The 14376-nt window shown below is 36.1% G+C and overlaps 1 protein-coding gene across 5 annotated transcripts in view; it reads right to left on the bottom strand.

Annotated features, from left to right (window-relative positions):
- The window catches only part of Fam172a (family with sequence similarity 172 member A), a 428434-nt gene that overhangs the window by 182047 nt on the left and 232011 nt on the right, over positions 1 to 14376 (bottom strand). For all 5 annotated transcript variants that reach the window (XM_057790094.1, XM_057790096.1, XM_057790095.1 and 2 more), the window contains one exon: positions 10213 to 10332. In XM_057790094.1, coding sequence (XP_057646077.1) covers positions 10213 to 10332 — 120 coding nt within the window. The remainder of the gene's footprint in view (positions 1 to 10212; positions 10333 to 14376) is intronic.

Below are 14376 nucleotides of genomic sequence, written 5' to 3' on the forward strand. Positions count from 1 at the left end.
CTTAATCTTTGAAATTGTATGCCAATTCCAAGTAAATGTTTTCCTTTATATGAATTGCTGTGGTCATGGTTTCTCCACACAGCAATAGATAAGGCAGGAGGCAGCAAAGAGACCAGTGAAATCATTACTTTGTCACTGTACACTAGAAGACATTAGGGGAAAACGGGGCTTCTCTGTCATGACAAGCTATTAGAAGACTTTCACATTATTAAAATTTATAATTACAAAACATTCCTGATACATTATCACTGGAAAAGAGGCAAGACTGGGAATTCCACCATTGGAGAAGATTGAACATGTTTTATATATCTACGCAGTGTTTGTGAATGAGCAAAGAAATTAAGGATGTAAAAAATACAAAGCAAAGTATATGGATGTATAGAAATAATTGAATATATTAAAAAAACAGGGATGCTTTTTATTCATTGGGTCCATAGTGAAATAGAGAACTACTGACAGCAATGTCACTGCACCTACAAGGCTACGTGTGCGCTGTCACAGGTTCACAGCCTGACGTCATTGGACCTCAGTAAGAACCAAGCCTTGAGTGTCACTCTCAGCGGATTTGGGTGACGTTTACATGGGACTCTAAATGGAATTTTATCCTGGAAAGTATCACTATGATAGGTTAAGGCTTTAAAGGCTATGTAGTGGAACTGACATATTTTTTTCCATCATGAGAAGAGCATTTACTTTGGAGGATCTGGAATCCTATATTATGAATTCCAAGTTTGAGGTCTCCCAAAATTGGTATGTTAAAACATGATACCTAGGATAATGATATGAGGAAGTGAGGTCTCTGGTCCAGAAATGTTAAGATGATTTCTTGAAACTCAAACCCCAACACTGGGATTAACATCTTTGGGAGAAGATGAAGGGACTGTGTGACTGAAAGTGATCGGTCAGCATTAGGGCCTCCACAACTGTGACCTTAATCTTCTGAGTCTGCAGAATTATAAAATATTATTCTTTAAATCATAAAGTTTACAGTGATTTTATTATAACAGCTCAAACTAATAAATATTTACATAGGAAAATAAACTTCTAAAGGATGAGACTTAACTCATATCGAATTCAATCACCAAAAATATAACCGAAGCTTAGGGTTATGTCTAACTTCTTCCCTTGAAAATTGATTTAAGATATGATGAGATTTCTTAGCTAATTTATTGTATTTACTAATTAATTAACATTATTCATTTTCCCAGGAACACAAAATTTCTGGGCCAAAACAGTACACGTCACACACCCACAAATAGGATCTCTAAATGATCACCTTTCATCTTCATCTTTATCATCTTACCCATTTTGGTTCCGTCAAGCAAACTACTCAAATACTCAGGACTGACCTGAGTATCACTGATTGCAACATAGCAACACTAAGATAGTTGTGAGAATTTTCTACACACATATATCTAGTTATCTAGCCATCTGTCTGTCCATCCATCAATCCAATCTCATCTAACCAAAGACGTTCCATTTCTGCACTTGTTGGCAGTGAGTAGAGCCTTAGTCATTATGCTGTTACTACTTCACCAGGGACAGACCCTAGTGTTTTTTCTTTACTTCTGCATAAGGAAGTGATGTGAGATTTACAGAGGGAAAAATGTTTACAACTCATTACACTATGTAATCATGCAATGACTACTGTAGTTGCCACTGATTTCCTTCCCTGGAAACCAGATTATGCCTCCTGACCAAAATGTGAGCTTATTAAACTTTATAGCTACTTAGTTGATAGCTTACCTGAATGCATCAATGCTCACTTTTTGCAACAAATGGAAAATCTTCCTGAATTTTAATAAGAACTCTTTGCCCAGATCTTGTTTCCATCTTTGTTCCCTCAAATCATACCTTAACATGATTCAATATGGTTTAAATTTGAGATCTACCTACCTTCTGTGAGTTAATCTGAGTAAATTATTTAATAAAGATTGGACCCTAAGTTTAGAGTAGAAGCTAAATAGTATGTATTACAAATATGTTATTCAAAACTTATTTTCAATTTTAGATAACAAAGCATGGGTGTTGGCACAGTTAAGTATCTTATTTCTGGAATTTACAATGAGTTATCTTTATACGATCATAAGAACAGCAAAAAGAAAAGAAGTTCCAATTTAGCCAGAACACACTTTTCTACAATCTTGAGGAAAGTAGTGCAATAGACAACCATATGTTCACCTTTTCAGCATAGAATTCGCCATTGAGATATTATATCAAATATGGAAAAAAAAGTTTCTTGGATAAATTTTTTTTTTTAAATTTGGGCATGGTTGTATATTCCTATATTCTCAGTGCTTAGTAGCCAATGGTTGGTGGATCTCTGTGAGTTTGACACTAGCCTGTTCTACATAGTGAATTTACATAGTGAGAGACTATCTTAAGAAAAGGATTTATATTTAGCATATTAATTTGTCAACTTATTTTCTTAGTTATCAAGTATATAATACTTTTAGCAGCTCATTTGGCTTCATGACCATTTTATTAATAGAGATCATGTCCAGCTTTTTAGCTGTGTGGATGTGAAAGGACATTAGCCTGGCAGTCTTTGTTGACGTTGTTAAAGTTTCTTCCAAAAGTAATTCTCAGAGAATAGCTTGGATCCTTTATTATATAAATAATACCATCTTTTCTCTCTTTTGGCAGTCTTCCGAATGATAAAACCTTATATTCGTTTTTCAGGGAAGTAACAAATAAATAATCACAACTAACATCACACTCAAGTGAAATAATTACCGCTTTTCACTTACGACTGATCATACAGAGGGTGAAGATGCACGCTCAGCCACAGCTACACACAGCCTTTACTGTAGGTTCTCCTCAGGGCAATTAGGCAAAAAACAACTTACAAAATGGAAGAAATTACAGAAAAATGTATGTATCCATATTGGAAAGAAAAATGTAAAATTAGCCATCGTCGCAAAAGTTGTGGACTCGAATAAAAATAACTCTGAGGGTAAGGGAGAGGGGTGACCTAGCTGCGCTCATACTCTTAAACAGTGTGACTCTGCCTTTCTTAACAGCCACTAACCACCAATTGCTTAGCTAAAGACCTAAATATATGGAAAGATAATGATGGAGGAAGGTCATTGGTTAATTAATAAAGAAACTGCTTGGCCTTGGTAGGTTAGAACATAGGTGGGTGGAATAAACAGAACAGAATGCTGGGAGGAAGAGGAAGTGAGTTAAGATGCCTCAGACAGATGCCATGCTGCTCTTCTCTAGGGCAGATGTGATGAAGCTCCGACCCAGGATGGACGTAGGCTAGAATCTTCCCAGTAAGCGCACCTTGGGGTGCTACACACATTAATAGAAATGGGTAAACAAGATGTAAGAATTAGCCAGTAAGAAGCTAGAGCTAATGGGCCAAGCAGTGTTTAAAAGAATACAGTTTGTGTGTCGTTATTTTGGGGTATAAGCTAGCCAAGTGGCCGGGAGCTGGGTGGCAGGAACGCAGCCCACAGCTCCTTCAACAAGATAATCCATGTTCATGGATGGCAAAGCTTGCATCATCAAGATAGCAACAATCTCCAAACTGTGTACACCTTTAATCAATCTAAATCACAATCCCTGGTGTTTTTTCTCTGCAGCAACAAATACATCAACTCTTAATCCCATAAGGAAATGCAAAGAGCCAAAGTAATCTTTAAAAAGCATTAGAACAATATAATGATTTCAAAATTTACCGCAAAACTACCTCTAGCAAGTCACTATGGTGCCAACAAGAATACAGTCACATTTATCAGTGTGACAGAGTTCAGCCATACCTACAATGGTAATTGGTTTTGAACCAGACATTAAAAAAATTTGAAAAAATAGCTTTGGTTCCCAGCGAAGAATAGCAGGAAAACTGAATATACACACTTAAAAAATCTAAACCTAAATTTGACCTTTACCTCACATAATCTGTAAATACTAATTGAAGCAGGACAAGGATGATGGTGCACACCTTTGATCCCTATACTCAGGAGGCAGAGGCAGGATAATCTTCCAGAGTTCCAGGACAGTGAGGTCTACATAGACCCTGTCTCAAAAATAGGAGGCAAGGGGGGGGGGGGTTGGAGAAGAGGAAGTGGAAGAGTGGGAAGAGGAGGAAGCAGTAGAGTAGGAAAGGTAGGAGAAGGGGGAAGAGCGGGACAGGTAGAAGGGGGGGACATAGTCCACTTAAAAAACTAGACACTAGAGGGAGATCTATAAGACTACTCATGCTGTGCTACTTCATGCACTTAAGGGGACTATCTGAATTTAGATACTGGTGATGGTTGTATATATCTGTAAATACATTAAAAACCAGTAATTTGTTCAACTCAATGGATGACTTTCTCAGCATATGAAGTATAACTCAGTGAAGTTCTATAAGTCATTATATCTCAAATACGTTATATAAATTTTATCCCAAAAGTAAGATAATTAAAACGAGAACAAAGTATGTTATTAAATCAGCTATATACTGGGATGAAATGTTCTTTTGGAGATCATCCATTGGCTGTGATATAACACTGAATTTCCTTTAATAATCTTCCTGTCTTACTGAAAGGAGTATACTTAGTGAATTGTAGAGAAGCAATCTTTTCTGTCAAACATAGTTGGGGTCACCAGCAGAAAAAAAAAATATTGCTTAATGAGAAAGAACTGATTTGGTAGAATGCTAAAAACCAGTCAATATTCAAATTGAGAATAGAATGAATAAATTAGTAAAAATGGTACTGCTAGGTTTAAACTCCAAGTAACAGCCAATGAACTACAAATACTTATAACCACCCTCTTGCCGTTGCATATTCTCAAACGTGGATGCAACACTAGACTCTACCTGGAAGCTGTTTCTTCAGCATTTGGGTGAGCAAGACAATTTTAAAACAACTTTAAAATTTTTACTGAATCAGCTAGTTTTCAAAGTAAGTTTACAAGGGTGTTTTCATTCTCAATTACTTTGATTCCATTGTGATTCCATTTTCTCTGGTTTAGCCTCTTATTTCACTTCCCCTCAACTTCTGATTCTCAGTCACCTAAAATTTTGCAATTCACATTGATCACATTGAACAAACTTCCTAGCAATATTTAATTTACTTTCTTTATTGTGAACAAAATGTAATGCTACTTTAAGGTCATAGTTAGCAGTCATGTCACTAAAGGCAATGGTTAAATTTTTTTTTTAGCTCAATTCCATTTCCTCTTCAGCATAAATCTAAATCATGTTCCAAGTAGCTTAAAAAGATCTAAGAGTAGACAGAGGTTGAGTGTCCTCATACAGCCATGTCCAAAAGTAGCCTTCTACCAGCTGCTCAAGGCAGCTTAGGCTGCCTGGAGGCCAGGGAACCCAGCACAAAACAATGGCAACAAAATAGAGTTCCCTTCATTCCTTAATTCACATGCAAGTGAGGTGCCAATCAAGTGCTGACAAGCATGGAAAAACCAAAATCAAAAGTGGGTAGAGACATGCTTTCAAAAGGAGCGGTTTTCACACATTTCTAAGTGATGTTTTTTAATGGTGACTGAACAAACTACTGACAACATAGAAAAAGAAATAAAAATGAGCAGATCCTAATATTCTATCAGTTGAAGCAATTCAGTGAAGCCACTAAAATGTATTGATTCAAATACTTGATACACTTCACAAAAAATATGAGCACTCTTGTTTTGGTTAAAGGAAACAATCTGAGTGTGGTATACTGAGACCTGTAAGTGCAGAAGTGAGCTGAGGTGGGTTATGGACACTGCCAAGGAAAGCCAGCTCATTTTAACAACAATGATGGCGATGTTACTTGATTTTGTAAACTGATTAGCACCTGGAAACACAAGAAATGAAATACACAAGAAACACAAAACCCAGTGAAATGGCCAATTGAAGCAATGGAATCATTCAAACCAAGTGGCTGGGGGAGAGATGGAAATGTCAAAACATGAACTGTACTATAAAAATAAAAAAAAAAAATGAACTTAAAGCCTACATTTTAATAACCAGGCCAAACTATCTGTACATCTTTCTAAATAATTTTGTAAACAAATTGTAACTAAGATTGTTAATTCTACCATTTATAAAATTAAATTTGTAAGACAAATTTATGGCTATGTATGATGACTTAGACAAGATAATATAGGCAGATACACAATTTTCAGAAATTCATTATCAATTGATAAGACTGTTCATTCTCTTGTCTTTGATAGATACGTGTTGTGTTTAATCAGGGTGTCTTATCAATACTCATTTTTCCTAGGATCACAGAAAGTCTGGAGAGCTGGATATAGTGCAAGCAAGGGCAGTGACAGGTACACTTTTGGTGCTATGTTTCTGTACTCACAGGAAACTGTATACTGTTCTTAGGAGGCTAGACCCAGGACAGCTGCTTTACAAGACACATTACCAGAAAATGAATCTTTCACTACTGTATGTTCTCCAGGAGCAATGCACATTTTAAGATAAGGTATAATAATAAAGTATGTTCTCAGTTTCCAAAAATAATTAGGAAAACATGGACTTTTAACAATTTTGTTCTCCAAACTTCAAAATGATCATTTTCAATTTTAAACTAGATTTTACCTAAATTTTAACACAGTATATGTATGGCAAACCACATTACATAAGGTCCTCTAGCCTGGTATTCAAACAGTAATCATTAAACAAAATTTTATTAATTACATTTTTTACAACCTGTATGTGCCACACAGTTGACATTTAAAAGAAATGTTCTTAATATTTATTACTCAAAGAAGAAGGCTGACTTACACGACAATGGCAGAGGATGATCTGTACAAACTCAAATGTAATGGGCACACTAATGCAGGGACACAGAGACGGGGAGCCTTGCCAGCTTTTAAGAGTGTAAATTTTGAACAATTTAAAACATTTAAACCAGAGAAAGCTAAAGGTTTTGTGAATGACGTGTATAATGCACCACCAAGAAAACAATGATACTACAATTTAAGATTTCTAATCTTCACAATTTTCTTATATTGCTAATATTAACATTTTGAAACCATGTACAACAATTTCACATGTTATACTTATGCTGAAAATTCCTGAGACAACGTTTGTCAATATTTTAAACATGAAGACATTTCTCTTAAGGATATTAGCAATAACTGGAAAGAATGCTTTCTTTACACAAAAGCAGGTTTACAAACACTGCAGAGTTTTTCTGTTACAATTCTTCCATATTTTGAAACAGAAACACAATGAACTTACACATGTTTATTAAATTTAGCAAAATGCAAACCTCATCAGTATGCACTTTTATTTGGTTGTAAGTTACTTTTTAGGCTAAGACCACTTTTTCTTCAGTTGGCACTGTATTACATAGTTTAATTATTTGTTGCACAACAAGTAGTAAGTGCATGAAGTTGAAATGATAACCATTAATATTTTAAGACCTAAACAAGGTATATTACATTAAATAGACTTCTCAGTCTGCTCCTGCCTGACAGATCCACCAGTGGTTCTATTATCTCCTCCTGCCATGCATGGCCTCCTGCAGGGACAGCAGACTACAGAAGCTGACCCTTACTGGGACCATCTTGTCTCTCAAACAAAGCTCCTTTTTAACTTCTTACTTACTAGTTACTTCCTGTGCTGGAGAAAAACTTTAGCTCAGCTTGTGATAATTTCACAGGCCCTGAGGACCCTGACCCTAATAGCCTCAAGGTCAGAAGTCAAGTCTTGTTCTGAAACATCTGTGTGCTTTATATACAGCGGAACAAAGGTGGAGAGACATCAGCCAGTGTGCGGCAAGAAGGACAGCGGCCGAGACTGACACACTGCTCATCTGTCAATTCACTTCAAAACACAGACTTGAATTTGCCCTAATTCCAATTTTGACTTTTTATAAAATTTCTTTTTAAAAAATGATTGTAAGGTTAAAAAAAGATCAGTTATGCTTTATTGAAATTAGAAATTAGTGTTTCAGGACTTTATACATTTAAAGGTACTCCATAAGTTAAAAAAAGGTAATTTTAACGTAATTTAATGACTTAAATATAAAAGCTACCTATAGCTACAAATGTATAATTATCTGTAGATACTACAACATTGTTTTAAAATACTGCATTTTCTCTCAACATCCATATTTAAGAAAAACTTACACTAATGTGTTAAGAAGCTACCTTAAGGTGTCTGTTATGTATATATAACATATATATCAAAATAAACAAAATCTGTGAAGCTATTTAATTTGTAAACAATCTCTAAATACTGAAGCCAAACTAAGAGAGAAATGATAACATATTTCTTGATTTTAGCATAGTATAAAGACGTTAGACACAGGAGGGTAACTGTGGTGTCCTCAGGTGTCAAAGCCAGCACCACTCCTATATCTAAATCACGAGACTGAGGCATGGGGGGCCAAAGGGTCACAGAAATATATTTGCTGATCTACACACTGAGTCTGAAAATTGAAAGTGGGCAATGGATATAGGTGTTCATTAGTGAATCTCTAGCATCAGCCAGTCACCATGCTATCATAACTACTATCTAGAATACCACACCCAATCACACTGAATCCAAGATATATGAAACTGTTCCTGTCATGTGTACCTAATTTCAACTCTTAAAAATCAGAATACTTACAAATGACTAAGCAAAACTTTTTGTTACCAAGCAAAGAATGCTATTTCCAAGTAAATTGATATAACCTTTCTAATAGTTGTGATGTTAATCGCATAAACTCTGATGAAGTAAGTATTAAACACTTAACAGTACACAGAAAAATCACTTGAAATTATTAAAATAGGAGCTTGAAGAGATGGCTCAGTGACTAAGAGCACTGGCTGCCCTTCCAGAGGACCAGGTTCAAGTCCCAGCACCCATATGGCAGCTCACAACTGGAACTCCAGTCCCAGGGTATCTGACACTCTCACACAGACATACATACAAGCAAACCACTGATAAAATAAATAAATAAAAATTTTAAAAATTACTAAGATAATACCAAATAATGAAAGGGTTTGCAGTTTTGGATTCTATATGGATAACATACATATTAATGGTATTCAAATAAAACCAAATGTACATCCAAATGTATAGAAGTGTACATGATAATATTGAAATTTAAAAATAATATATAAAGAAGGAACAGGCAAAAATCACTTCTGGTTAGCAATATAAAGCTTTGTTACACTCTAAGAAATTAGTACATTCTTTTCAAAAATCATACAAGTGTAATCTAGATGTATTTAAATTGCATTTTGATCCTAAAATTTAATTTTTTTCAAACAATATATTTTAATCATAGTTTTTCAAGCACTCTAACTCTTCTCAGATTCTGTCCTCCTTCCTACACATTCACCTTCATGTTCTTTTATCTCTCAGAAATAAAAACAAAACAAAAACAAAAATCAAAATCAAAATGAATAAACAACAAAAATAGTCAAGATGCAAAATACCAAAACAAAATGAGACAAGACATCCTTCCAAACACACACACACATAAAAGGAGTCTGTTTTGTGTTGTCTAACTATGACTGGTCACAGGGCCTGCTCTGCAGTGTGGCTGATAAACCCAATGTCACTCTATTAGAAAGAACTAACTTTTCCTTTCCTGCAGGCATCAGTTGCAAATAGTTTCTTGGTTAAGGGTGGGATATTGTGTCAACCTCCCTTTGTCTGGTTTGAACCTGTGCAGATCCTGTGAATGATGCTACAGTGTCTCTGTGTGCAGGCTGCCACAAGTATTTCTTGTATTTACATGCTCATCTGTCCTGCTGTGTTTGGAGAATGTTGTTTCCTTGGAGTCATCCACCCATCTACCACTTCTGACTTTTATAATTTTTTAAATAATCTGAAGTAATAATACCAAGAAAAAAATGTGTAGAAGGCATGCTGGGTGCAGTGGTACATATCTTTCATCCCAGGCATCTATGTGAGTTCAAGGCCAGCTTGGTCTACAAAGCAAGTTTCAGGTCATCCAGGGTTGCAAACCAAAACCATAACCAAAACCAAAGCAAACCTCTACAGAGGTTGAGAGTTAGAATTAGAGTTAAGGACTAGGGATGGTTCCGATGTTAACAGCATTTCTTGCTCATACAGAGGACACTCGTCAGTTCCGAGTTCCCAGCACCAATCAGGTGGCTCACAACTGCCAGTAACTCCGGTTCCAGAGGAATTCTTTGCCCTGTTCTGGACATGTTGACACTGGCATGTACATGTCATACAGACATTCAGAAACTTACACACACATATATTAAAAATAAATCATTAGAAAAAGTTAAATGTTCACTTACCAGTTCAACAAAAGCAAGTCCCCCATAGCTGTGAGCAACAAAAAACACACTCTCAGCAGCAGACTGGGCTATGAAATGGTCCCAGACGTAGACTGCATGCTCTTCAGGAGAGCCATTTTCCTACAAACAAAACACATAAAAATTGTGTATTGTATTTGCATTATCACAGTATTCAGTTAAATTAAATTATACACTCGTATACACAGCATAAGAATAAGATGATTAGAGAACATTCATAGAAACAAAAGAACTCCATTGAATATTTAAATTATAGAATAAATTACTATTACAACTATTGGTAAATTACTGTTAAGTTTAAATGAAAATGTAATCTTTAGAAACAAATTATTTAAATAAGTGTATTTAAAAAAATAATCGGTGTATATATGTCATATTAAGATCTACTACTTATGTAATTCTTATGTATTAGAATTACATAATAGAACATTCTGTAAGTTTTTGATAAAACACTAAAATATTAGGCTACATTCTTCTATATATCTTAAAGTATTTATATTACCTATTTATTTTATTATCTATATATTATTTACTTGGCTTATGAGACTGTTAAGTAGTAAACTGAAAACAGAAAATTAATAATGGGTATTTTCTGTTGAGGGCATTTAAAGGAATACATGTTTTCTAACAACATTTCTATACATGTTTCATTTCTAGAACTGAGAGAAATCGAACACATGAATAGAGGAGCTTTTAACCTAGGGTTTTAAACCCTATTGAGCATATTCTAAAAAATTCTAGAATAAATTTATTTTACTATATTTATTGCACTAGGTGATACATCTAATGGTCATAGAAAAAAATCTAGATTATATGAAAACACTGATGAAAGAATAAATTGCTGAGAACCAATCAGAGCATAAAAATGTGTTCATGTATTTGTTTCTTAGAAGTGAATTTCCTAACAACATCGTGGATATTGCACTTGAAGGGGATTTATTCACAATTTTTATCTTTAAAAGGGTATTTGGTGATGCAATCTCTCAGCAAACTCTCTGGTTCTTACATCCTTTCAGTCATTTCTCCCACAGCATCCTCTAAGCAGTGGGTGTCTGAGTTGTACTAGGGCTGGGCTCCATAACTATGAATTTTGATTGGCTGAGGTTTCCTGTCAATCACACCATTGTGCCAGCCTACACAAGAGCTGCCCAAGGACAACAGCAATGAATATGCTGAAGATGGGGAAAACCTAGGAGGCCTCAACCCTACACAAATAACTATAAGCAATGGAGGAATGCTGAAAGCAGAAGAAATAATCTTCCCTGGGAAGAGCTCACCAGTTGGTTACAGTAGCAACTGTCAGCTGTGAAAACGTGCATACAGGTAACATCATAGAGACTGAGCAGGCTGTATTTAGAAATACTATGTACATGTATAAATATGTGCGTATATACGCACATAACAACAATAGTGAAAGAAGACGCCATGAATATGAAAAAGAGCAAAGAGGGGGTAGATGGGAGGGTTTAGATGGAGGAAACAGAAGGAAGGTTATGACTTAATTATAGAAGTGGGAGGACCTTGTTCTTCCCGCAGGGCAGGGAATTTGGACTGCTCTTCAGTATTGAGAGGGAGGGGGAATGGAGTGGGGGGAGGAGAAGAGGAGTGGGGATTGGGGGAGGGGAGTGGGGGAGGGGGCAATGTGTGGGAGGAGGGGGAAGGAAATGGGAAACGGGGAGCAGGTGGAAATCTTAATTAAAAAAGAATAAAAATAAATAAATAAATAAAAATAATAAAAAAATTAAAAGAAATAAAATTTAAAAACATGTGTTTGGTTTTATCAAACAGGGTCTACACTGCTGCTCAGGATGGCACAGAACTCACCTACTCTGCATTGCTCTCAAACTTACAGTGGTCTGCTTGCCTCCATCTCCCAGTGCTAGGATAAGGGCATCAGTTAGCAGGCACAGCTCCGACTTAGCAATTGTATAATTAAGCTGTTGTTCCCTAAAGTCTGTCACCATTCCAAATTTCTTCCACAGCCACTGGTCATTTCCTTCTGCATATCCCACAGACACTTCAACTAACCCAAACCTTCTAGAAACTTCCTGTCTAATCCTGTTTGTGCTCCCCACATCCACCTGTAACCTGAACATCATCTCTTACATCTCCTTTCCTTAAGTTCCTCAGGGAACTAGTCACTGAACTCTGCTGACCCTGCCTCTAACTGGGTCAGAATTAATCCCCTTCTTAGTTTCATTTCTTCTAACTATATCATCAAGTGGCTGATATCAAAGCAACAGAGTCAGCAATACCACGCTAGTTATTGGTCCTTAGCAGGGCAACCATCTACCTGAGGCATTTTACCTTCCTAGCAGTGTGTCTGAGCTCACTAGATGTTTATGAGCAACAATGAAAAGGACTGCTTCAAAGTGGCTTTGGAACGAGGAGTTTGGAAGATCACCGACAGGAGCCCACGATCAATAGAAGAGCTGGACAGTGGAGCAGCATGACTACTCATACGTCACTGAGCAAGGTTAGAGAGGCACCAGGACAGAAATAACTGACAGAAACAAGTGACCTCAAATAGTGCAAAAAGTTACAGGTGATAGATGAGTTCCTTTTTGAAGTATTAATAGTATACAATTAAATAGCTTTTAATTTTCTACAGGTTACTTTACCACATTCATGCCTTTTTATTTCCTTTCGTGATCCACCATTTTAAATATGGCCATATGTATACCCAAGAATGGAACTATTCATTGGACTTAAGCAGCTCGCTTTTAGTCCACAAGTGAAGACAATAACTGTCTCTCCCCCAGTATCCAACAGCAGCTAATCATTTAGCATGAGGGATAGGGGCCCATGAGCCTGGACTTACTGCACGTCTGCCTGTTGGCATACCCAGGTTAATGTAGGTGCAGTGCCCTCAATTGCAGCTAGTAGGAGATCCAGTTTCAATGACCATGTCACACACTGAAGAGAGCAACCATTCTCCCCTTCCTCTGGCTCTTATATTGTTTAGACTCCCTTTCTACAATGTTCCCCGAGCCTTACGGAACTCTAAGCCATCATTTATTCTAAGCATCTTGAGCAATTAACAAGGTTTTATTTAATATTCAAAGAAAGGAGATAAATAAACCTTTGCCCTAAAGGACTTGACTTTCCTATATCAAACTATCTCAAAGATTCTAGAAGCTCAGCTTCCATTTGTTTACTTATTTACAACTCCATCATTTGAGGATTTACAAAATTCTGTGAAATCGTTGTAGGTGTCTATAACTGTTATGTATGGAGTTAATAAAGACAACAGCTCTAAATATTTACTTCTGAAATACAATAAGACTGACATGATAACAAAAGCCCCACTTCTGTAAATAAGATGATGTTGCACCCAGGCAAAAGAACATTTTTCTAACCTATAGCCCATATTGTGTCAATAATCATTTTATGTTTACAAACTATAATTTAGAGAGTATGCTACCGACAGTACATTTTAAAATGAAACAGATTTCAATGAGAAAAAATTCATTAATACAGAAATACAAACAAATAATATATTCTACAGGATTCCGTATGAAGGAAGCTACATTTTGTTTTGAGAAACTTGTAAGCAGGGGATGGGGATTTTAGAATACGTAGATGAATGAAAGGCATGAAAAGCAGTAAGCCCATCAGCTGGGGTTTGCAGGTAGCAGAAAGCATGGTTACACACACTGGGTTACCATGTGCAGTGCCAAAAATGCAGGTTGGCTTCTGTGCTCTACTCTGGCCATCAATTGCTAAAGCCAAAAAGAAGTGCTGCAGGAACCAAAGCCTTATCAACCAGGCCAGACTCTCACCACCTGAGCACTGTGAGGTCTGTATTTGTGATGGAATACCTGAGCTGATAACACGCAGAATTATCTAAACAACATTTGCATATTTGTGTAATTATTTTCTAAGGTTAATTAGCTCCTGTAATGCGTTTTGCCCTTTGAGACTGCTTACAGTGACAGGTTCACATGTTTTCTGAACCACTGCCAAATTTGACAGATTTTTCTTCAGCTAACCTGTTGCTACAAAGTTATAAAATGAGTGATCCTATGATACATACTTTATATTTATAATTCATTTAAAAATCAAAATTAAAATGCAATAAATAGAAAGATCTCTTAAAACTCCCATTTTAAAAATCAAAGCACAAAGGCATTACACATTGGAAGA

This window comes from Chionomys nivalis, chromosome 15 (assembly GCF_950005125.1).
Source record: "Chionomys nivalis chromosome 15, mChiNiv1.1, whole genome shotgun sequence".
Classification (NCBI taxonomy): domain Eukaryota; kingdom Metazoa; phylum Chordata; class Mammalia; order Rodentia; family Cricetidae; genus Chionomys; species Chionomys nivalis.